Source organism: Stegastes partitus, unplaced genomic scaffold (genome assembly GCF_000690725.1).
Source record: "Stegastes partitus isolate 25-593 unplaced genomic scaffold, Stegastes_partitus-1.0.2 Scaffold606, whole genome shotgun sequence".
Classification (NCBI taxonomy): Eukaryota; Metazoa; Chordata; class Actinopteri; family Pomacentridae; genus Stegastes; species Stegastes partitus.
In genome coordinates, this window is record NW_007578337.1 from 262444 (window position 1) to 288273 (window position 25830).

General features: G+C 41.3%; 1 protein-coding gene across 1 annotated transcript in view; it reads left to right on the forward strand.

The window, feature by feature from the left end:
• rusc2 (RUN and SH3 domain containing 2) overlaps positions 1-25830 on the forward strand; it is a 63888-nt gene that overhangs the window by 13122 nt on the left and 24936 nt on the right. The window contains exons 2-3 of the mRNA XM_008289316.1: positions 21941-23687; positions 25140-25701. Of these exons, the coding sequence (XP_008287538.1) occupies positions 22128-23687; positions 25140-25701 (2122 nt within the window). The 5' untranslated portion in view covers positions 21941-22127. The remainder of the gene's footprint in view (positions 1-21940; positions 23688-25139; positions 25702-25830) is intronic.

The following is a 25830-nucleotide window of genomic DNA, read 5'->3' on the forward strand; positions in this document are numbered from 1 at the left end:
TCCAGCTGCTCTTAGTTTTACTGCAGTGCCTCCTGCTGCTGAAGTAATTACACAGAAAGGTCCCTCAACAGCCCAAATTTTTTACTTTCTTTTGTAAATTAATGTAAAGGTAAAGCCGGGATGCAACACTGACCCGACCAAAACGTTTTCTCTTCCGAACACGCTGACACAGATCGAGCTCTGAATTCTGCTGTGGCCACGAAACACCGAAAGCAAAGCGGGAATTGTTGGGGGTGAAAGCGTTTAGAGTCGGTCACGGCTGGAGGGGGGAGGAGAGGGAGGCAGAAGTGGGTAAAGGTGAGATGTGTTACACTGCAGTGGATGGAAAAGGAGCCGAGGATTTAGTAGAGCCGATGTGGGGGGGATGGGAGGAATAATGGATGGAAAAGAGACCGAGAGGTGATGTGGAGCTGGACCAGAGAAAGAGGAGAGGACTGGGAAGGACAACGTCAGCGCAGAAGGCAATGACAGATGCTTCTTTTAAAGCTAGAAGCTGTTTTGTATTTGCATCTTTACGTCGCATGTGTGTGTGTGTTTTATTGTAGGTCAGAGGAATCCTGGATGTGCAGCTGTGTTAACGTTGTCCTCTAAATTTGACCCTTCCTGTTTATGTAGATCAACGTAGAGCCAAACTCGATGTGAGGCCTGGAATTCAACATGTACACAATTTTTCAAATTTTAGAGCAACACCGATGAAGCGATGATGTTAGCAGCCGCCTAAATCTGAGTTGTCAGAGCAGAAAAGCAAGTAATGCAATTCATAATGCATCAGCTCGGTTTAGCTGCTTCGGTTGCTGTCACGGTTTACTGGGTGGCTAATTTCCCACCGTGACAAGGCAACATGTCTGCTGTAAAAAATATCTGAGGCCCTAAAACGTCCATAGTTAGTGATTTTCTGACCGTGGTTTTGTAGAAATAGCTGTAAATTTTAATGTTTTCTCACTATTATGTTAATTAACTTGTTGAAGGAGGTCTGACTGCACCTCAGTAGCATTTAGCTGTAGGGGGACAAAAATGCTCTGGTTTGTTTGTATGTCTTCAAACCAACCACAATGATCTTAAGCAGAGCTAATCCCAGGATACAGTGATGGTGCCCCTGCAAAATGGTGTCAGGAGGATTTGCTTCAATGGAGATTTAGCCAATACAAATGTACTGTTTTCGCCTCCCATTTCATAAAGCTTCCTTCTCTCCTTCCACTATCTAAATATTATTGTTTTCAAAATCCCTTTTTCACTATGAGAAGCAGCAACCTACACGCTAAAAGTTTCAAGTTTGTCTGAAGATTTGGAACAGAACTTGAGGGAGGTCTGCTTGGTTGTTTGGAGAAAGTTACGATTTTAATCCCAGTGAGCAACATCTTCCATCAGAACAAATCCCTCTGACACTGTTGTTTTGCAGGGGCACCATCACTGCATCCCGGGCTCAGCTTCGCCTGACATTATTGTGGTTGGTTTAACATAATACAAGCAAACCAGAGTGTTTTTTGTCTCTCCTATATCTGAATGATAATGAAGTGCAGTCAGACCATTCTCCAGCATTTACCCTACGTGATTATGTCTAAACACTTTAAATCAAACTTGAATAAGAACGCTGCTCTTCTTAGTTCCCGACAAGGTTACATTTTGAAGATTTCCCTCAACAACTGCAGGATTCGAGCTGAAACAATAGTTAAATCATAAATTGACAGAAATTTTGCTGGTTCTCGGTTCTAAAAAGTAAAAATGTAGTTTTTCTTTGTCATATAATAGTAAAACTGAATATCTCTGTGATTCTGTTATTGGACAATACGGGTGCAACTAATGATTAGTTTTACTGTTGGTTGAGGTTTTTGGATTAATTGATGAATCGTTTCATCTGTAAATTGTCAGAAAATGATGAGAACTGTCTTGTTTTGTCCACAACCCAAAGATATTCAATTTACTGTCATAGAGGAGGAAAGAAACCAGAAAATATTCACATTTAAGAAGCTGGAATCAGAGAAATTGTACTTTTTTTTTTGCTTAAAAATTACTCGAACTGATGATAAGTACTCAATTATTGAAGTTCTAATGGCCAGACAACATGAACAACTATGAATATTACAGGATTTAGTGTTGTTCTGGATTATTTTGAAGATCAGGAGGTTGGTGGTTTAATCAGGAAAACATCCAGCATGTCTGTCAGTAATGAAATTAGTGTATTTTTATTGACTTTCAACTAAATTAGTGTTGTTAAGGAACATTTTCTGAGATTAAGCTTTTAAACTTTAGCTGTTTTTGTCGCTAGAGTAACAGCGGAGTTCACAGAAAAAAACACCAAACTCACATGTGCAGGTATTTATTAACCCAATCGAAGCCTTTTTCTGCGTTTTCTGTGGAAATTAAGTTAATCCGTGGTGACTTTCCATCACGTTAAGCCGCCGCCTGCCACTTTGCTCCCACTGTGTCTGGATGTCTGCTAATACCTGTCAGTGGTGGCAACGCGCCGGCCGACTGTTACGCAAGCGTCTGTAAGCTCCTCGAGTTCAGACGAGGAGGGGAACTGCCTCTAAGCCCTGAGGGAAGCTGGGATCAAGGTCATGCGTTCGTCTTCAGCTCGACACACAAGGGATTGACTCGTGTGTTCGTACCGTTTGTGTGTCATCGTGCATGAAAATTGCTTAATTGACTTAAGCCTTAGGTGTGCTACACTTATTAGTCTAATTTATGGGGACAATATGGATTTTAAGGCGGAATTTAAGTGTGAAAACCAAGTATTATCATAGCGAAAATGCATTTCAGACTCTTAAAAACAAGCTTTATAATTTGCTGAAACCCTTTTCTATAGAGATTTGTTTTCTCCACCAGTGAGAATGAACATTTTGGGAGTTCTGAGGATCTACCTTCACAACAAATCAGGCCTCTCTTCAGCTTATTTTTGCTCTGGAGGAAAATATTCCTTCGTTTTGTTTCCTGCCAGAAAGCAATTAGTGAACCCACCAGCCAAACAAACCTGGCGTCTCGTTATGTGAAATGCACTTTAGACTTGTCATTGATTGATGTTAAAACGCTTGATTACGCGTTTAAAGAAAAGGTTTTACTTCACAGAGTCTCTAGCAGCTTCAGGGAGGATGTGTTTTGGGCGCGTGGAGGCTTTTTTTTTCATACAGGATCCATCGATAAGGCCTCATATTTTACTGTGTCAGCGTTAGGAGTTCAGACACCTGTGTTGTTTCACAGCTTCAAGGACTCCGGCAGAAGATTAAAATACGACAGCACAGTTCACGTTAAAGAGGAATATAACACCGCATTTTACATATGGTACCCTAAATACAAACACTGTCTGGGCGTTTTTTTGCTCCCGTCACTTTGAACTCATTCACTTCAATATAAAGTCCTGCAGCTTCAATGAAACAACACGAACAGGACTAGAAGAAGAGAGAACTCAAAATGTCTTCTGTGTAGTTTGATGCAATTAAAATTTATAATTCATTTTACAAAAATGCCAAAACTAAAGGTGAGTTTTTTGGATTATTTATTGTCTAAAAACTTTTAAAAAAACAAACAAACATGGAATCAACATGTGAAACGATTTCCAAGTTCCCATGTTGCCCATCCTGGACCATAAATTTGTTTGGATATTTTATTACTTTCATTTTTATTTATTTTCTGTGTTGCCTTCTATCTGCTTTGTGTAAACACAGCCTGCAGTTCAGCCAAAAAGTCTTTGTCAGAGTGCAGAATCTTGTTTTTTACAGAATTCGGTTCGTGTAAACCCATTATTTTTACTTTATTATCATGATTTTAGGCTTAAGTTTGATCATTTTTTCCTCATTTAACTCCACATCACACATGATGAGTTCAAGGACCATTGGAAAGTTGAAAATCTTACATTTTTTCCTGTTTTTGCAGTTTCTGGCTCTGATAAATGGTGTAATTTGGGCATTATTGAAAACAGTAACAAGCCTTCCAAACCCATTTTGTCTTATTTCTGTCAACTGGGAAAAGAAAGCTTTAGATGGCTTTAACTGTTTGAAGGACGATTGGTTCACACATCCGTTTGTGGTATTACTTTAGTTTCAGTTTTGGTTTAATCCTTTTCTTAAAATTCCTTAAAATAAGGATATTTATTATAACCAAAACGTGTCACCACCAGGGAAGCCGGGTCAGAATGAGTGAGAGAGAGAGAGCAAGAGAGGGATGGCTGAACTTTATGGGCCGTCCCGATGCCTTCAGGGACCCACAGGTAAATGGAATTGGCCTCCATGGCAGCAGCTGACATTGGGCCGTCACAGTCCTACATGGGCCAAGTGGGGAATGAGCTGCTACACTAACTCACTTCTGGAAACTTGTCATTTTACGCTTCCACTGGGACGTTTCTGGTTTCCCAGCATTGGACTCTTGATGGGCCGTGCTGAGGCAGATGTTGGACAGATGTTCTCCTTTTTCTCAAACATCAACACCAATCAAAAATCAACACAGGCTGCGTCCTGATTGGACGGACGCTTCATTTATCTGCTCCAAGATTTCAATGTTATTTGGAAACTTTCTGCCACATCATGAAAATCTGTCATTAAAATGCATTTCTGAAAACATTTTAGTTGAGAAATATGTCATTAAGACAGATTTTTTGGAGTTTCTAGAGGCGGCCAGTTTACAAAAAGCAGCCTCAACCTTGACTCTGTGTAAATAAGGAGCAGCTAACTTGACTTAGAATTCACTCCATGGCTGCTTCATAGACAATGAATGCTTAGAGATGACAATGTTAATCTGAAGTGTTTTAATGCTCCCCAGACGCTGAATCCTAATGACTTCGGTCGCCTCCTTGCTGCTCATAAATTCCTCTCCTTTCATGTCGGGACGCCCTTGAAGCTAATGACAGAATTAATATCTCTCGTTATGGACGTTAGCATCGGTTGAAGGTTAAATGTGGAGGCGAGTGAGTCGGGCCGAGGCTCAGGCGTCCTTACATGGTCGCTGTACGGGATGTAAACTCAACAACAACGTGGCCTTTTTCTCCCCAGCAGCACAGAACGTCCCGTCCTCGCTGGGTGTAGCTGTTTGTCTTGTTATCTGACTTTCAGTGGCGCGTAAAACATACTTATGCTCTTAAGGGGGCAGTTTTGTTTTAGTTAAAAATGGAAGCAAATCTGGTTGAGTTTTTGATTGTGTCTTTTTTCTTTGCAACACTTGGCTGGAGTTGGTGGTTCTTTCCAGTCGTGGCTCAGTGTTCTGTGACATCGGGTCATTTCCCGGCTATCATCTGTTTTTGTCGTTCACTTATCTCCGCAGCTTCTCGATATTTAGTTTCCTAGCTGCTTATCGAATGGTGATTTGTTTGACTTGTCGGCAGCGACGCGAGACGACACCGATGTCCTGGGAGAAATTCAAGGTCGTCCTGTTGCAGAGTTCCTCCTGTTGTTGTTTTTTCTCTCTCCTTTTTGTTGCGCTTTTACTTGACTGTGAGATGGTGAATGTGTGCGACGAACAAAAGCTCCATTCATTCATTCGTTCACTCTGCAGACAGAGCGAACGCTGAGCCTGTAGCTCCAGACAGTCGTGAAAGAAACGGAGGATAGATGGAAAAATGAGTGAGCCGTGACAGAGCTGCTTGTTTCCAGAGAATCGTGAAGAATCACTGGAGCAGGAAACTAAAACTGCCAGATACAGAAGAGTCTGCAGGCTGTGGGGTCATCTGAGGTGAAATCTGCAACGCTGCATTAAAACGTGCTTGGATTTGGTTGGAAAGTAGGATTTTTAAGGTGCAGTAACGGCAGTAGAATTGCCGGATGTCCATGTAAACACAGTCCCATCATTATAAAATAATAATAATAATAATAGTAGTAAATAAATAAATAAAAATCTAGCAGTAGGTGCCAGAAAAATAATTAAAAAAGGATGAAATACTGTAAAAATGGTGAAACTGTTGGCCAAAACCTGTAAAATAATGACATTGAAATATAATATAACCGTGTTTTTGTTTTCTTTTTTAATCGAACAATGTAAAACAGCTACTTATGTGTCATATTTTCCAGAATTTTGGTCTGTTTTTCTTACAGTCGGCATCTAAATTCATACTTTTTATCAAAGATTTTACTCCACATTGTATGTAATTTAATATAAAGGGAAAATCTGGGGAAAAAAATGTGTTTACCATTTTTTTTTAGTTTTTATGTACATTTAAAAAAAATAAATCAAATATCTGATTTAAATACAGTCAATTATTATTATTTTAGGGTTAACGTCAAAGTTATTGCTTCTTTTGTCAGTGATTCTCCTCGAAAATCAACAATTTTACAACAAAACCTGTAAAATACCACGATTTGTTTTAAACAATTTGTTTAAAAAAACAAACAAAAAAACCCATTAAATGTTGTTTTTTTTCTGCTGAGGTCATCTGTGATCTTAATCCTGTGTGAATCTATCGTGTCCATTTCTGCACACCATTATTCCACCACAAATTAGCAAGTTATTCATTTGCAAGTTTGCAAGGTTCCTCTGCCTTTACTGAATCTTGCAAACATAAATATACTTTCAGATGTACGTCGCTTTGGATAAAAGTGTCTGCAAAATGAAATAGTAGAATTTTAAAATTGTAGAAGAAAATTTGGAGCATTTTTGGTGCAAATTCAGGAGGCTCATGTCGCTGCACAGCAAAATAAAACATTGAAACATGCAGTAAGGAACATAAGGAAGTTATTATGTGGCTTCCTGTTAATATCACATCTGCAGATAATGTCAGTAAATTCGAGTAAAACCCAAACTTTGCTGCTGCCGTGTGAATCTGCCACACAAAATACACTTGTGGTGGCTTATTTCTAAATCATACAGTTGATGCTCGTGTCGTCTGAGTTGGGCTTGAGATGTATTATTACCCAAAATATACTTATTTGTTTGTTTGTTTTGCTAGAAACGGTGACAGCATTCCTCCCTGAGTTGCAGTTAACTGTTCAGTCACATGAAACCAGATCTACATGAATTGGAGTGGTCATAGTGTCATTATGTAAAACATTGGCAAAAGTTCAGAAGCAAAAAAACAAAAAAAGGAAATAATTCAGCTTGAGCACGATGCAAACTGTCCCAACATTTGTTTGGCTCTCAACGATTTCATTTCAATCAAAACCAATTTTCCATCTTGGCTTCTGCACAGAAAATGTTGTCATCAGCGTAGCAGCAACAAACACGGATCATCGTCGATAAACACGAGCCGCCCTCCGAGCGTCAACCGCATCCGTCATCGCGACTCCTTGGCTCGGACGAACCCCCTCCCGGGCTTGGGCTCATTCCTGGAAGTGCAGCCCCGATGACATAACAGGGAGGATGTCCTTTGTTGCAGCTTTCCTTTTCCTCGCTGCTTCATAAATAGGTCACTGTCCCACCCTGCTCTTTGAAACTGTTGGACTAATGTGGCTTTTCCAGCGAGCCCATTAAGATGATGGTTGTGGGAAGAAAATAATAACCAAAGTGGTCCCATAGAATCAGAGCGCTGCCATGAGTAGAAAGTCTTTGCTTCCCTTTGACTCTGTGCAGAAAGAAGCAGAAGCAGAAGGAAGAAGGAAGTTTAGAGGAAGATGAGGGTTTTTATGGCTCACACTGGACCTTTGGGAGGTGACTAAGCATGACAGATGGACACAGTGAGTCTGTGTTACTGTGTTTAACAGACATTTCTGCATTTTCCTCTAATTTATCCTTAATTCTAACCATCCATGCTGCCTAAAACCACCTAAAAATCCCCCTACACAGGAAAAACAACCCTGAATACATGTGTGTGCTTTAGTTTGCAATGAAAATAAACAGAAGGACTTAAAATAAACCACTGCTATTACCAGAGCGATGACCTGAAGCGTTCCTGTTTTAAGCAACCAGTTTCTTCTTCAAGCTTAACGGCCACAAAACCGATGTTTTATTTTCATTTTTGCTGATTCTTGTTGGTTTACCTCCCCGACTACTGTGTGGTTTGGCTGAATTATCTGTTTTATGTCCCATTTTATTCTAGTAGACATTAGGAATGCCCCTAACCCTCTGAACTCCATGTGGTTTCTGAGTGTTTTCTTTGTTCCCGTCACACTTTCACTCGCTGTGGGATCATTTTTTACTGCAACATAAAGTCCTGCACCTCTATAGAAACAGAACTACCATGAGTAGAAGTAGAAAAAAAGTCTAAAATGTCTTGTGTGTCGTATAGCAAAGGTGTAATGTCATGTGTCATAAAAAAAAGAAGAAAAAAACAACAGTTGAATTTCTTTCAATTGTTTATTTTACACAACAACATGTCATACATTATATATTCTAAAATATTATATTGCTTTCGGTGTCCAGTTGTTAGCAACGTGCTTCAAGCCTTATTCTCTGTACACCACTTTAGAGCCACGCTGCATTTATTTATGTATTTTATTGACCTGTTGTGCTCATTTTGCTCTCAGTCTTTCAAACTCGCTGTCCTACTTATGTATTATTTATCATATTTTTTGTGTTGTATTGTTGTAACCCTTGTTGCTGCCCTCTTGGCCAGCCTTGCAAAAGAGATGTCAATCTCAATAGGACTCACCCGGTTAAATAAAAATAAATAAAATAAAATACTTGTGTCCTCTCTGCTCTGTGTAAACACAGCCTGCAGTTCAGCCGAGAAATCACACAATTTTCGTTACCGTTCTGTTTGTCGCAGCTGAATCAGTCATGGCTTCTCAGTTGCATCAAGAAAGACAGAATTTTTTGTTTTTTACAGAATCTGGCTACTGTGGTTGGTTAAATTTTGGTGATTTATTTATTTATTTATTTTTAAATGAGACGTGCATAATAAGGAGAATTTGATGAAATATAATCATTTTAAGCTCAAATTTAGTTAATTTTCTTGACAGAATTGCGCATCCCATATAATTAATTCAAGGACTGCCATGATGATAAAAAAAATTGCATTTTTTTTTCTGTTTTTACTGTTTCTATCTGTGATAAATGGTGTAATTTTGGTGATTTTTAAAGCCTTTTGAACCCCTTTAGTATGACAAACATTTTAGGAAACACCCACATCATTAGTTTGTCATCACCTGATCCATGTCATTTATTTTTGTTCAGTTGTGGTCTCCACCATCCAACATCTGTGGGGAAAAAATCTCCCTCTTTAGCTGCTAAAGACTGTGTTCACCGGTTATTCATTAACCTGTGTGACATTTATGGGAACCATACATGAGCGACCTGCTGCTTCCAGAAACACTGAAAGAGCAGCTGGCTGATGTTTCTCTGCTGGTTTGTCACCACCAGCATCTCCTCATGTGGTCATCGGATCCATCGTTGGAATAACAGCGTCGTGTTTAAAGTGCAGCTTCAAGCTTCACGCGGTAGAATTGTAGATTTGCTGCTGAATATAATCCTGCGATTTGATTTCCTTGTTGGGATTAATCACTCGTCGTTTCTGTCTGTGAGAACAACAAAAACACCATCTGGACTTTGTATACATTAACAGCTGCTACTGGGGGTCAGCTTCATCCTATTTAAAGCTCTGTCACATCCTGGAAGGTGTGGAGGATTTCTAAACACCAGCAGGAATCTGAACCTTTTCACAGGGTGCTGCTGTAGAGACGCTTTGTGCTGCTGAAGAAAGAGAGAAAAAAAAAACACACTTTCTCATGAGTCCTCTCACACCGCCGGGCCTCCGTCTCATTGGCCGACTTTGTAGCTGGGCCTTCTGATGTTGCGTGAGAACTGATATCCGATTGGCCGGGCTCGGCCTCTTTGTTCTCGTTAACCCGTTATCTGATCCGATCGGCTGTAATCTGGGAATAACACTGAACGTGATGCTGATGATGCTGCTGCTGCTGGTGTTGTTGTTGTTGTTGTTGTTGTTGTTGGCTCACCGTGAAGAATATAAACGCTGTGTCGTTGCCATGGCTGCCCAGAAGCTAGAGTTTCATTTCAGTGACGGAGGGAACAGAACGTGTGCAGGAATTTGTCGTGGCGGCAGTGAAGCAGTGATAAATGGTCCCAGTAAGGCGGCTGCTGCTGCTGAAAGCATAATGAGTCTGTTCAATGGATCTATTCACCAGTTCCTCTGTTTCTGAGTGTGAATACTGTGGCGGCCTGCATACATTGGTCCAGTGTTTAAATCTAAAGGACAACAGTGAGTCGGGCTACCCAGCAGCTGCAGTAGAAACATCTCAAAACGGATCATAGAAGTAATTAAATCTCATCACATTGGTGTGGTTTAAGAGAACAGTCACTGATGTTCTTACAAGTGTTGTTTTTTGAGCAGTAAACTTGATTTTGACCTCGTTTTTTACAAAATTCTCACGTGGTTGTGGTTGATTTTTAGAGATTCTTTGGACTCGTTGGGTTTTCCATGTATAATTTTATAAAATCTTAATTTCTGTCCAATGTTTAAATCTTCTAAAGCAGCGGTCCCCAACCTTTTTTGCACCACGGACCGGTTTCAAGCAAAAAAAATAATTCTACGGACCGGTCATTGCGCACTTAACAAATAATAATTGTTTCTTCTGTTAGAAAATGTTGTAAACAAATCAAATGATGTTTTATTGCTAAATCAGTATTTACATTTTCTTCGGCCTCAGTGTCTCTCAAGTTAGTTTTTTTATTCATTTTGGCAGCGGTTAGATTAGATTTAACGGCCGGGCATGAAAACAAGCACAGGCGGAAGTTATGGGAAGACGAGCTCGTCATTTTTCAAAATAAAACACCCTGCAGACTCCACCGGAAATAAAATAAACCAATACAATTTATTTATTCTTTCTGTGCGGCCCGGTACCAAATGACCCACGGCCCGGTACCGGTCCGCGGCCCGGTGGTTGGGGACTGCTGTTCTAAAGGACAACATTGAGTTCAGCTATCCAGCAGCTGCATTATAAATATCACAAAACTGATCATAAAAGCTTCATTTAGGTCACTTTTGTGTGTTTACATTCAAGAGAAAAAGTCTTAAATTAATTACCATCATTAAACAGAATGATTTGTCAATGATTTCCCTGAAAATAGATGTTTTTGTCAAGCTGTACACTTGGTGTCGGCCTCCTTTTTTAATCTTTATTGAGTTATTTTTATCAATAGTCTGCATATTTAAGATGTTTTTTTTTTTTTTGCACCATCCAACCTAAAAGCTACCATGGAATCTTTGGACTCATTTGGGTTTTACTCGTATAATTTTGTAGACTGTAAAATATCTCCATCCATCCATCCATTATCTATACACCACCTAATCCTCACTGGGGTCATGGGGGGCTGGAGTCTATCCCAGCTGACTCAGGGTGAAGGCAGGAGACACCTGGACAGGTCCACTCATCCTTCATCACAGAGGGTTTGTACAAAAAGTCCAATGATTCAACAACCTAAATGCTCATTTCTGGGCTCCTCAGCTGATGATTTTGGACAAATATGATCTAATTTAAGACATTTCTGTTTTGAACCTGTTGGAAACTTTTGGTTCCATCGTTGAGTTGGAAGATTTTACATCCAGAACTTTTAAAAACATTTTTTCACTTTTGATAATAAGTTGCAGCGTATTGCAGCGTACAGACCCCGGGTGTCCTTTGAATTCAGATTACGTGAAGGAATCTCTGCCTCATATCGGCTTGAAGCCAACGTTTGATGTGCAGTCGGAGCCTTTGTGGAGTCACGTCTGAACTAAACTTCACCGGCGTCCCCTGACTTGTTGCGAAGAAAGTTTTCACACCATCAGTGAACACAGGAAGTGATGATGCAAAGAAATAAACCATTTGATTCTCTCTGTGACTTTTACAAAAGTGTCCTTGACATATATAAATACTGCAGTACGTCTGAGAGACAAAATGACGGCAGTGTATCAACCAGGAATAGACACTTTATTTACTTTTATCAATAGAGATGCTCCATAGATGCCCAAGATGCAAATTAAAGCACACAACAAAAACACCAAATTAAACTGCATTCACAGTTACTTTTTTGAAAGAACCATATTGTCTACGATTTTTGCAACATATCACAAATGTTTCTTCATATATCAGATGGAATCACCCAGAAAATGGAGGAAAAGCTTCAAACGTGTAGAGAAAAGGTCGTATTTGAACCCAAATCGTGATGTTTTTTCAAGATCAAATCAAGTAACTTTGGTGCCTGAACTTAATCAAGCTTCTAACATGTACATAAGCCAAATGTGATATTTAATCGAATCATGTCCAAAATTCAAAGTCATTTCGAGTGAGGGTGATATCCAGCAGATCCAGAATCACCTGATCTGGGCGATCTTTATCTGGGTACCTCAGGAAAACAATCCAAACAAAAATCCAAACAACAACAAGAATGAAACTAAACAACAGCTGACGAAGCGCAGACATGGACGGGTCTGCTGCTGGCATAGCCACATATTTTACAAACTAGGAGCGAACTTTACTATCAGAGAAACATGACGATTTTAAACACTTACTATGAACTGAAAGTAACACAGCTGCAGCAGCTAAAGCAGCAGGAAAAGACTCTAAATGCATAATTAATGTGTTTATCCTGATTGTGTTTAAGTTGCTTTCATAGGTTTCTTATTCAAGGTACAGTTTCACCACCAGTCAAAAGATTGTATTAAAAAATTACAAAAAAAGAGAAGATTAAAAGCTTGAAAAGGACAAATTGTTTAAGAAATATGACAAGAAGTAATATAAAAAAAAGCTGTTTTCATGGTGATGTGGTCATTAAATCTCATTCTTATTTATTCTTTCAACTGCTTGGAGGCGTTTTTAAAGAACTAATATAAAAACGTCATTCGAGTCGATAAGTAAACTCATCACAAAACCAACAAGTGTAAAGCATTCGTGTTTTATTTAGTTTGTATTTTGGGATTCTGTTGCTCTATGAGGGCAGATATGTCAACGAAAAGGCTCCGAAATCTCTTGTAGCTCCAAAAACTGTGACCTTAACTTAATCTCCGCGTGACGCTGGTGCATTTTCCCAACAAAGAAACCAGAAGGCAGCTCTGATTTATACGCTGATCTCTTACCTGGAACATGCCTTGGATCAGGTGTGTTCCAGGATTAGGCATTCGGGATGAGTTGCCATGGTGATGAAGGAGTGAAAAGCAGTACAGAAAACCTGGAGTTAAACCTGAAGTTTCCTTGATAAGCTCAAATCCTGCACAGAAGTCTGGAAAGTCTTTATAGATTCAGATTGCATTGGACTGGACTGTTGCTCTGTGCAGAAACAGAATAAATCCAGCTTCTCTCTGTATTTATACCAGAAGGGAGTTTTTAATCTCAGGAGAAAACACACAAACACACCGTAATTCCACCTTTGATTCAAACCCGACTGCCTCGACTGCTGCTCATGCTTCAGTTTCTCTCAACACGAATATTAAAGATGAACTCTGCCGGTAGCTGAAGTTAGAGTCCGTCTGCTCCGAACAGACGTTACACAACCGAGCCTGCAGCTGATCTCTTAAAGCCGTTTTGGTTTGTCTGCTGTTAACTACGCTCATCTGAAGCACTGAGCTCAAGTCGTTAAGTCTTTCCTGTCGCAGGATCCTGAAAAACTACCGTGGTGGGACTCTTATGGAGCTCATAATCAAATTTGTGAGCAAATCTGTTGCTACAACATGTTTAAGGTACCACTGAAATACGAGTATGTTCTTCCTCTTTTCAAATATAAGAACTTTGTATCAGTGTCTTAATATCTGCAAATGCTTGTTTTTAATGAGGAATCTGTTAAGTTTTATGGTAAATGGTCTGCACTTATATAGCACTTAGATCCAAAGTGCTTCACAATGTTTTCTCATTCACACACACATTCATACACTAATGGTGACAGAGCTGCCAGCAAGGTGCTGCCTGCCGTTGGGAGCAACTTCAGGTTCAGTGTCTTGCCCAAAGACTGTGGAGTGGCGGGGTATCGAACCGCCAACCTTCCAAATGGAGGACAACCACCTGAGCCACAGCCCCCATTCATGTACTAATAGACAGTTAAATAGGAAGCACACCTGCAGATATTACTACTACTACTACTACTACTACTACTACACTTTGGTGGCCTTCTTTGTTACGTAACAAGAAGATCTCTGACTTTGTCTGTGACGTCGCGTGGCTTAAGTCGTGGAAAGTCAGGCTTTTTCTGGAGATTATCTCATAATTAGCCTAAATCGCATTAATCTACAGCAGCGTCTCCAGAACTTTATTTGTGCACCAGCTTTTAAATGAAGTCACAAGGTGCTTACTCAATACAGCAATATAATAATAAAAAAAAAATTAAACAAATCTATGATAATGTCATAATAAAATGAGGTAAAATACAACCGTTAAGGCCTATTAGAAGACTGGCTTGATTGGCAATGTGCTTTTTCAGTCAGTTGTTTTACAGTTAAGACTTATTTTATTGTATAAAGTTTGAAAATTAGTCAAGTTGTAGCTCAGTTGCTTGAAATCTTTACATTTTGCTTGTAAAATGACGACAATCAGTTAAAATAGATTTTCTCTGATAGTCAATAGAACGTTTCCTCTGATAGCCGTCGTGCTCTGGTTTCAAATTCTAAATGCTATTTTGCTCAGGTCTGATATTCTGTGTATTTGTGACGTTGTTCTTCATTTTGTCGTAGCTGCCGGTGTTTTTTTGAACCGGAGAGTGGTTTAGAGACGTCTCTTTATGTGCAGAATCCACTAACTTGATTGTCTCACCAGTGGAATCGTCCCATTGGTGGCTTCTGGTGTTGTTGGTGCAGCTTTTGTTTTGCCTGATTGATTAACTGAGCATGTGCAGACCGACCTTCTTCACTATGTTTGCACTGATCTGCTACGTGTGGGCATCTTTTTAACTGTCCAGCTAGAACGTCTCATCATAATGAATAACATTTTAATCTAAGGAATGTCTTGGTTTGAGGAGATTTTCCCTTTTTTTATTTATTTTTTTTGGTCGACTGAAGAAAATTCACTGCTACCAATTGGGTTTTTGCATTCGTTGCGTCGCTGTTATTCCCCTAAATCCCCTCCAGTCTTATTCCGGATGCGCCTGCTGTGTTTGCAGTCAGACTGAGATACTGTATCTGAGCGGCTGATAACAGGAGCTGGAGGCTGGATTCGTGCTGTTTGTCTGTACTGAAGTATAGACAGACAATCTGCAAAGCAAAGAGGTTTTTCCAGCGTTCGCTGAGCGTCACAAGGTGCCCTTAAGCAAGGCAGGTGACTCCCAGCTGCTCCACTGAGACAAAATGCACACATATATATATGTATAAAACTCAAGTCATGATTTTGGCTTCCAGCGATTAAATGAATGTGTTGCACTTATAACAGTCTGAACATAAAGAAGTTTCTGCGTTGTTTTTTTTTTTTTTTTGTTCGTGTCACATTTTTACTTCCTGCAAGATTAATTTATGTTGCAAAACTTTAAAAAATAAAAATGGAATCTAGCTGTACATTTTCCCAAGTGCCCACAAGAGTGACCAATACTAGAAAAAAGGATTTCTCTATCAAAATATCTCTATTATGTGCAGTTTACACTTATTTCCATACTTTTTCTGTTTCAGCCAGCTTGCACTTCAACCAAAATATCCAGAATTGTTGTCATGTGACTGACGGTCCCAGCTGAGCCAGTCATAGCTTTTTGTTTTTGGCATTAAGTGTAGAATTTTTTATTTTTTGCAGAATCCTTTTACTGCAAATGATTTATTTTTTGGCAAATTTTTAAATGAGACATGTGGAATAAGGTGACTTAGATGAAAAATCTTGACTTTAACGCCTAAATTTAGTTAATTTTCCCTGTGTGACCCGACATCCCACTTGAATTCTTCAAAGACAATCAGAAAAGTGAAAACATGGTAATTTTTTCTATTTTTACAGTTTATGGCTCTGATAAATGGTGTCATTTTGGTAATTTATTAAAGGTAACATGCCTTTGAAATTTGCAGACCGGTTTGAAGTGTTCACTGTGAAACTGCCGTAGAAATATTGTTTCTCTAAAATCAATAAATAATCTCGACTAGCATTTTTGGATGTAATCACACAACTCAAGTATTTATATTTCTGATACCATAACACATAATAGGTCCCTCAATAATTGATCAAGTCTAGATACTAAAAAAGTGTGAGTGTCTGCCGGAGTTGATAAAATGTCAGGCTTTATTCACCGAGCCGCGTCACGTCTTTGTTGGCAGCTCCGACATAGAAAGGTTGAACTGCACTTGAGCTCAGGTGAAGCCGAGGCCTCCCTCCGCCGCAAATACCGCTCCATTCTCCGCTTAAAAGGTCATTTGTCAAGAGAAGGTTCTCACTTGTTACCGAGGCGCCGAGCGAACCCGTCTCACCGTCTAGCATTTAGCTTTAGAGCTGCAGCCTCGTGGCCTTTACCGCCTCTTTATCCGACTCTGAAGACGACGGAGGAGGCTCCGCTGCACAGTAATCGTACTTATAAAGGTCTCATCAGCACTTGTGTTTGCGTTATTTTTGTCTGCGTTAATCAGAACAAATAGGCCGTGACGCTGCTTTCTCCTGCCACATTTGGCCAGCGTGCAGAGGGATTTAAGACGGCAAATTTAATTTTAAATTGCCGTTTAATGGCGGCGCTGTACCTGGGATTACATCTGACTAAGCAGGTGTAATTGAGGTGTTAGTCTTCGTCTGGCTCGGGTCGCTAATCCGGCTCGCATTGTTCCTTACGCTGCTTTACTGGAAAAATTAAAGGCATTACAAAGGATAATTTCACTTAAAAAGAAGAAGAAGCCAAATGTGATTAATCCGGCAGCGTTGCTATTAGATAATGAAGCTGCTCGGAAACCTTGGCAACAGCAGCAGCAGCAGCAGCACGTCTAAATCTGTTCAGCCAACGGATGCACGGTAAAGGTGGTTTAATGCAAAATATGAATAAATAACTTCCACATTCATTTAAGATAGTTGTGAAATGACAATAAAAGCACGGTGAGGAAGGCTTTCTGTGTCCCGGCTGTTTGAATTTTGTGTACCTGAGGAGCTCCTTGTGATTTAAGATAAGAGAAGGACTGAGCTGCTGACGGATAAAATAACTTTACAATATGTTTGTTTACTTCAGCGAGACGATAAAAACAGTTTATCTCACAGCAGTGCAGCATGCATCATGGGAAATGTAGTTTTAAGGATTAGCAACATCTACGAATCACCAGAGGAAACCCTTTTCCACACGCGCTCTGGTAAAAATCTAGATTGTAGCACATCCACATGCTGCGTCTTATACACTAGAAAACACATCATCAGCAACACAAGCGGTCAACACCACGGCTGAACATTTCCACCTTTAAACTGCAGCTTTCAGGGTTTCAGGAACCAACTACACAGCAGGACTTATTCTACTTCACAATTAGTTTCCACTTAGAACATTCACTCCATTATTACAACCTGACAGCGTAGAGTAGTTTCACAGTGTTTGGGTGAACTGGTGTGCTGGAGCTGCAGCAAACAGCAGATTGATCAGTCATTTTTATTTGTCTTCCCAACTTCAATCAGCACCGTGTAGTGAAAGCACCGATGTAGAGTTACATCTGAGATATTTTAGATGGAAAGTATTGTTAATGAGGAATATTATTAATTAGTCCCCAATGAGACCAATATTGTGAACCGACATACATTTATAGGAGAAATATTTGGTGTCAAAACTTCAAACTCCAACACAAAGCTAACATTTTACATACAGTGTTTAGCAAATGTATTAGACCACATGTCTCATTTGTTAAGCTCATATATGTATGTGTGTCGACCATCCAGCATCATGAAGTGCTTTAATTCTCAGCTCTCCACGTTTTACCATTTTGAACAGGAATGAGAGATTTCACACTGAATTCACCTTTTTATACCCAAATCTGAGCCGGTTCACACTCACAGGGCTTACATTAACCAAGCACAGCATTCAACCACTAAAACTGACTTTTCTGTTCATGAATTTCAGTAAATAACTATAATTTGGCATCTTAATCAAGAAATAATAATGTCCTTGACCATTTTCCCATTTTTTTATTTTTTTTTTGTAAAACAGTAAATGATGACAATAATAATTAGATTTTAGCATTAAAAATATCATTTTGGTTAAAGAGCTTCTACATGTTGGTGTATTAACCATGACAGAAACATAAGAAATGATTTTGTTAATTACCAGTGCTGTTAGTTTAGGGCAGCTGTGGCATAAACCTGACATTGGATGGGGGTCTAATACACTTGTTAAGCACAGTTGGTGTTGACATTTATTCTCATAACCAGTCAGATTTGCTCTGTGGGCACAATTTTAATTTATTCATTTTTTAAAATCAGGAATCTGTTGAAAGAAATAACAAAACTTGTAGTCAGAAAAGTGCAAAATATTGCACTGGATAATCAGGCGACCTTTAATCTTAATACATTTTAGGAGTTTAATCATAAATACAGAGAGGGTTGAGCTGTTTAAAGTCAACTTAAAAATGATTTACGCAAATTGCAAAAGCTGTAGTTTCAAATCAAGAAGGAGGAAAAAGAATTGAAATGCCTTTTATTATTGCGACAACTCTTTTAGTTGCTGTCGTTGTAATTGATAAACTTGGGATTTAGATTTGGCAGGAGGATGAAGAGAAGCTCTTGTTGGGTAGATGAGGTTTGATCTCATGCATTTTGTCCCTGATTGCATTTTTTGTGCAATGTGTCTGAGCCAAAGTTCAAAGTGTCATGTGAGTGGTTTTATTAATTTAAACTGTCCTCGTTGTGTAACAGTCACGCTTTCGATGGTATCTGTGGTGATGTTCGACCACGTGTTCAAAATAGAAGTAAATCAACTGTCAGAAGAGTCACAGTTTGATGTTTTTCCCTGAATCGATGATGATGTTTGTGGTCCGTAACTGAAGAACTACCTCATTTAAAAACACCTCATTGACCCAACAGGTGTGAATTTGAAGTGAAGTTGTGAACAAACCATTAATGTTGAGAGGAACAGTGTGTGGACGTTGTGTGTGTTATTTTGGGCGTGATGTGTGATTGCGGATGAGATCATGGTCCTGTTTCAGAGTCAGCTGTTCATCTCACCGTTTCCACTTCACATGCTGCTGACTCACGCTGCTCTCTGGAAACACTCGCTGGTTCAAAACGCTGCTGCTGTTGCTGCTATTTCAGATTAATTCATGGTTATTGGCCGAGTTTGTAGATTATTTAAACCCTAGTTCAGGAATGAACGGACACTATGATCACGGTGGGTGGAGATGCTGTTGCGCAGCGTCTTCGGCAGCTCCAGGCGAGCTCTTTAAAGTCTGATATCATGCGGATGATCTCAGCTTTGACGACAGAGTGTTCACACAAAGTCTGAGTTGCAGCAGGGTGGGAGCTTATCCCGCTTTAGGGACTAAAGTATAGAACATCTTGTCCTTAACTCAACGGTTTACAGCCTTTGTTGTCTTTTTTTATTCATCACAAGTCCCTCAACTTCATGTAAGTGGAGTTTCAAATTACGGTTCCTGGGTGTTTCTTTTGTTTTTACTCACTGTGGGCTCATTTTTCACCACAATACAAAGTCCTGCACCTCTGTGGAAACAGAACTACCATGACTAGAAGGAGAGAGAACAGCATCTACAAGAGTTACAGAAAAAAGAAAATGTGGCTCTATGTCTTTACATACTAGAGATGTTTAAGACTTACATTTTAAATGTGTTTCTGTTCTTGTCTCCTGTCTGCTCTGGGTAAACACTGCCTGCAGTTCAACCAAAAAGCCCCCGAATTTCAGTCACGTAACTAGTTTCTCATTTGTGGTGCAGAATTTTTATTTATACAGAATCTGTATGTAGAATAAAAGTGACTTTGAAGAAATATTTTGATTTTAAGCCTAAATTTGGTTCGTTTGCCCAACAAAGCTACAAGTGATTAGTTCATAGACTGTGAGAAAGTTGAGCATCTTGTCCTCTCTGCACAGTTTATAGTCTTTATTGTCCTTTTTTATTCGTCACAAGTCCCTCAACTTTATGTAAATGGAATTTTAAATTACAGTTTATTTGTTCCTGTAACTCACTTTGGCCTCATTTTTCACTTCAATATAAAGTCCTGCATCTCTATGGAAACAACACAACCATGAATAGAAGTAGAGAGAACTCAGAAATAAATCCAAAGAAGAAGTACCCACAAGCATTACCATAACTAGAAATCCAGTGTGGCTCTACATCTTTACATACTGGTGATATTTTACTACTTAATTTTTGAATGTGCTTCTGTACTTGTTTTCTCTCTGCTGTGGGTAAACACTGCCTGCAGTTCAACCGAAAAGTCACTTGAATTTTTGTCATGTGACTAATTTTTTTTGCAGCTTTTTTTTTTTTAGTAGCTTCTGAGCTTAGAATTTTTATTTTTTTTTTTTACGGAATCTGTTTAAATTAAACGTGTAGAATAAAGGGACTTTGACGAAACATCTTGATTTTAAGCACAGATTTGGTTAATTTCCTAACAAAACATGATACGTGATTAGTTCACAGAGTGTCAGAAAGTTGAGTGTCTGATGAATTTTCCTTTTTTAGTCTAAAACATAGAACATCTTGGCCTCTTTGCACTGTTTATACCCTTAATTGTCTTTATGTATTCATCAGCTGTCTGTAAGAGGAGTTCTAAATTACTGGAGCACAACTTCAAGCTAATACATTTTAAAATCCAACTTTGCTTTGTTGTTTTTTGGTCTAGCTTCAGGTGAACTTGCCTTAAATATCTCTTGCTAAAACAGAAATGTTGGGAAAAACAAGAGAGGAATTCTTCAAAAAAATACAAGAATCAGCAGTTAAATTTGGCTGCTGTCGATGGTTTCGTGCTGATATAACTTGACTGTACAAACAAATGTAGAACATCGGCTCCTTTCCTTTGACTTTTTAAGCATCTGTGGCATCAGACAGCAGCAGGATCCAAACTGTCGTCACGTTTAAAGGGACAATTTACTCAGGTGGCTCAGCAGCGCCAACTTCATTAATTATTTACACCTTCTGACGTGTCACTGTGATCTAACTCAGCGTTATTAATCTCAACTCTTCAGCACAGACTCATGCAGCTTCTACAGTGAAAATATTGCAAATAAAACAGTCGTGTTAAAGGTTAAATCTCTCCCAGATCTCTACATTTTCTTTACCTGAATGTTTCTGGTGCATAAAGTGGATTATTGCAGGGATCAGTCGGTTTTGGTGATTAAATGCAATAATATTTACAGTAGCGGCGTTACTGCAAGCATGGAGCCCATCTAGTCACTTTAGGAAATACAAAAAATGAGGCAGCAGACAGTCAGCCTCATAATGAAAACACTATTTTTTTTTTATCCTTTAGTTTGCCAGCTACATTTGTAAACAAAGCACTTTTTTTGTTTTGTTTTTTAATGTATGGCCGGAATGTCAGTGTTTCTTGAATCATCAATTAAATGCAAATATTAATCAAAAATCAATAAAAACTAAAAAAGTGAATCGAGCTGTATATGTACGATGTGTTATTGCCTTTTGGGACTTCATTGAGCTTCACAGAGGGGAACTTTTTTTCTTTCAAATTCATCCAAATTATCAAAAGGTACATAAAGTACACAAACAGAAAAATAAGAATTGTAGTTGAATCTCTCTCTTCAGACAGATTTAATTTGACATATCTGACTCTGAAGCTTCAACAGCAAAACAAAGCTGAATAAAATGTAGGGTTTTTTTAATTCAGCTGTAACGTCTCATTCCATAAACAATTTCTACATCTACAGAACACAGCGTGTGCAGCTTTCACTGGAACTACTTTCCTCTGTGGAAACAGTCCCTGTTTCACTGTCTGCTGTCTGGTCTGTGAGCCGTGACCTTACTGCACAAGGTCGCCTCCCGCCTACAAATCCCAGTTTAACCCTTGACAGGAGGTGATAGGACATTAATGCAAGAAAGCTCAATTTGTAGCGTTAATTTGTGGAAGCTGAGGTTTGCCAATGAATTTTTTACATGATTTTTCTGACCTTGTAGCTTCCCGCCTGCATGTAGAAGTGTGTTTGTGTGCTTTGATGTGAATATTTGGCTGCTTTCATAACAGCTCTGCTCTCTGTGTCTCTTTGTGTTCTCCAGATGTACCACTCTGACCACGGCGTAGACTTCCCTGACCTCTCCTTCCAAATCCCTGGCAGCCCTGCAGCGCTGCACCAAGCAAACAGAGTGTGAACACAAACAGCTCCACACTTCAGCCTTCCCCCCCTTTCACCCACACAGGGCCTCCCTCCTGCAGCGCCAGTCCCGACCTCCCTCCTCTTGGACCATGGACAGCCCTCCTAAGCTGTCTGGTGAGACCCTGATTGTGCACCACATTCCCCTGGTGCACTGCCAGGTGTCGGGCGGTCGGCAGGGAGGCTGCGGGAGCTCGCTGAAGAGGAGCAACCCGTTCAGCCCGCCAGAGAACCTGGGCTTGAGTCGCACTACCTCCCTCCCCGAGAGAGACGTCCTCCAGAGGGAGGCTCTGCTCTACAGCAGTCTGATCCAGACCTCCAGCGGCTCCTGGGCCTCCCACAACGGAGGGAGGGAAAGGAAGGGTGGCGGGAGGGGAGGCAGCACAGCCAGCGACGACTCTTCGTTCACCTCGAGCAACTCGGAGGACCAGCTGATCACGGCTCACACGCTGCCCAGAGCCAAACCCAGGAACCGGAATCCGCTGCGTCATAATCCGTTCCTGCTGAACACTGAAGACGACGAGGAAGAAGACGAGGAGGAGGAGGATGAAGGCGACAACCTCAGCGGTTACCTGGAGGACTCGTCTTTCCACCTCCACAGTGACGTCAACTCTGATGGCATGGCGCCCTTCCGCCTGCACGACCTCGGATTCGCCTCCGAGCCGTTCCTTTTGCACAGTTCGGTTGGACGAAGCAGCCGGGAGTCTCTGAGAGGCATAGCTTCAGATCTCTCCGCCCACCTGGAGGACCTGGACATCTTAGGACTGGACAGCCAGCGGCGCCACGGGAGCAGCGGCTCCAACATGTCCATGGACTGCGGGGAGCAGGACTGGGGCGACGACGACGAAGAAGACGAAGACCATCCCATGAGGTGCGGTCGAAGCAGCAAGACAGGCTCGTACTCCTCCAGCTCCTCCACCCAGCACTGCTCCTGCTGCGCTCTGTCCCAGAACTACCCTCAGCACTTCCCTGAAGCCTTCTCCGAGCCGTTCTCCGAGTGCCAGCAGGGCTACGGCAGCGACTCTTCCTGCAACAGCTCCGACGGCGTCCTCGTCAATTTCAGCGCCATTTACAACAAAATGAACAACAGCGTCCCGGAGAAGCCGCCGGCCTCTGGACCCACCAACCTCAACAGCTCCACCGACCACTCCTGCACCTCGTCGGTGTCGGATCTACCGGGACACCAGCGGGACTCAACCGGAGGAGCGTTCTACTTGGACCTGCACACCTCCCCAACCGAGCCTCCGCTGTCCCACCACCACCAGGCCTCCTTCCCTCTGATCCGGGAGCCTCACCTGTCCACCTCCTCCACCTGCTCCTGCTCCGTGGAGCACCAGGGCCTCCTGGACCTTGACGCCAACTGCAACTCCTTCCACCCTCCTCCCCGTGCCGGGTCCTCGGGCGACCTGGCCGCCTGCCTGCAGAGTCAGGCCCGGCTGGTCGTCGCCACTCAGAACTACTACAAACTGGTGACCTGCGACCTGTCGTCCCAGTCGTCCCCGAGTCCCGCCGGCTCCTCGGTCAACAGCTGCTCCGACGAACACAGCAAAGGAAGCCCGACGCCGACCCAGCCCAGTGAGTACTTCCTGTTCAGGCAGCGGGCTGACGAGCAAGGCGTGGAGGAGGAGGACGAAGACGGAGAGTCGTCAAGGGTGAGTAGAAACAAGACACCAAGCTTCATCACATATCTCTTGGTTTTAATTCAAGTGTTGTTTTCCAAAGTTTGGCGAGAACAGTTTCTGTTTTGCAAACAAAACTGCTTTTGAGCAAGTTTATTTCTTCAGCACCTTATCAGAGGTGGTTGTTCAAACTGCTGTCCAGGCTAAAAAAATGTAAATTTGTTAAAGACAAGATAAAAGTTTTGCCAGATATTGCATAGAAAGACAAAATTACATAACATGAGAAAATGCAGTGCCGAGTAGAAAAGCTGTAAGATAGAAGTATGACACCTGGCCGAAAATGAAAATAAATAAGCTAAATAACAGAAAAGCAAGAAGTAATAGTGTCAGTAATATCACACATGCTCATGAAATGTTGTGCCTGAAAAAACAAGCATTGCACATTACATCCACATGTTGTACATGAAACCAGAATAAATGAAATAAAACACATAGTACTGACACTGATGCTGCATTAACTACTGGGAATACTTCAATGACATTGATATTGTCGTTCAGCTGCAAGTAAACGCAGCGAAGTAAGCAGGAAAACAAGATAAATGACACAATACAGCAGAAAAAAACAGGAATTTAAGTGCAGAATAAAGGCTTTAGACTGGACTTCACAATAGAACTGATTACTTGAAAGCAATGCAAAATAGAACTCTTCAGATTCGTCTTAAAAACTGTAGGTTTAGGAAATCAAAGCTCAGAGGGTTCCTGCAACATAATGACTAAACGTGACCTTCTAACCTCGTCGAGGAGTCAAAGAGGGAAACTTGAGCCTCTTTGGTGTCTTTTTTCCCGTGTTCGAAATTGTATCGGCTCATTATCTGCAATAAACAAACTGGTTTGCTGACTAATTGCAGCAGTTGTTAGAAGGTAGAAGTGAAAATGAGTCATTTAAAGAATTCAGATGACGATTACATAAGCCAAGCAAACAAAATATTCAAGTAAAACTCTTGAGTTGCAGCTTGCTGGGGGTGATATGCAATATTAATTCAATTTAGAGAGCGAATTCTGTTGACTTACTCCAACAAGTGATTATTATTTAGCGAAGTGATAAGAAGTACAGCGTGAGGAGGTAATATTGATAAGCAGAGTTTGTCATTTGGCCAAATTAAAAGGAGAACGATGCAAAAATGTGCAATAAATGTCTTGAAATTATGTCAGATAAGTTAAAGTGAAGGTCCCATGACAGTGACAGTAACCCTGAACTTTAAATAGCCGTGACTCTGGATCTCTTTAGACTGTAGCTGCTGTTATCGGCCATCATGTCTGGGGATTATTTTAGCAGTTAAGTAGAGCTGAAGGGTTTTAATATCAGTCAGGAACAGTGGCACTGTGTCAAAGCAGATCCGGCCTTCTGCCGCTTTATTTTATCTCCTGAGCTGCTGGAGAAAGTTTGACTGCTTTTCCTTTATTCTATTCTGTCGTCTCATTCAGCGAGAAGACGACGATGACGATAATGAAGAGGAGGAGGAAGAGGAGACTGAGCAGGCGGCCGGTGGTGCTGAAGCTGCTCCCGCCACCATCGAGGGTCAGGTCTACGTCAACGTCTCCCCTCCGGTGGCGGGTCGGGGGGTCATCGGCGCCGCCCCGGGGAGCCGCCCTCGCTCTCGCAGCTACGACCGCAACCTGGACAAGTCCCCGTCGCCTCGGCTCGGCTCTCTGGAGCGCATGTTGAGCTGCCCGGTCCGGCTCAGCGAGGGCGCCGCTCCGGCACCGCCGCCGCCCCCCAGGGTCACCTCCTTCGCAGAGATCGCCAGGAGCAAACGCAGAAACGGCGGCAGCGGGGGGTCGCCGTCCACCAAAGCGGCCGCGGACCCCTTTTCCTCCACCTACTCCACCCACTCGCACTCCTCGGTGGATTTCTCTCCGATCCTGGAGCAGCGGGTCGAGGCGGACAGTCAGGTGCTGTCGCCTGCACCCTTCACCAGGTGTTACAGTCAGGGAAGCATCGAGCGACACCTGGAGGGGGCGAGAGAGACCCGGGCCAAGGCTGAAGGTACAACACCTCCTGCTGCACAACCACACTGTAGAAACATGTTTTGGCCACTACGGGGCAGAAAACTGTTAAATTAGCCAATTGTTGCATCCAAGAAGTTTGCAAACCTAATTTGCACATTGAGCAGAC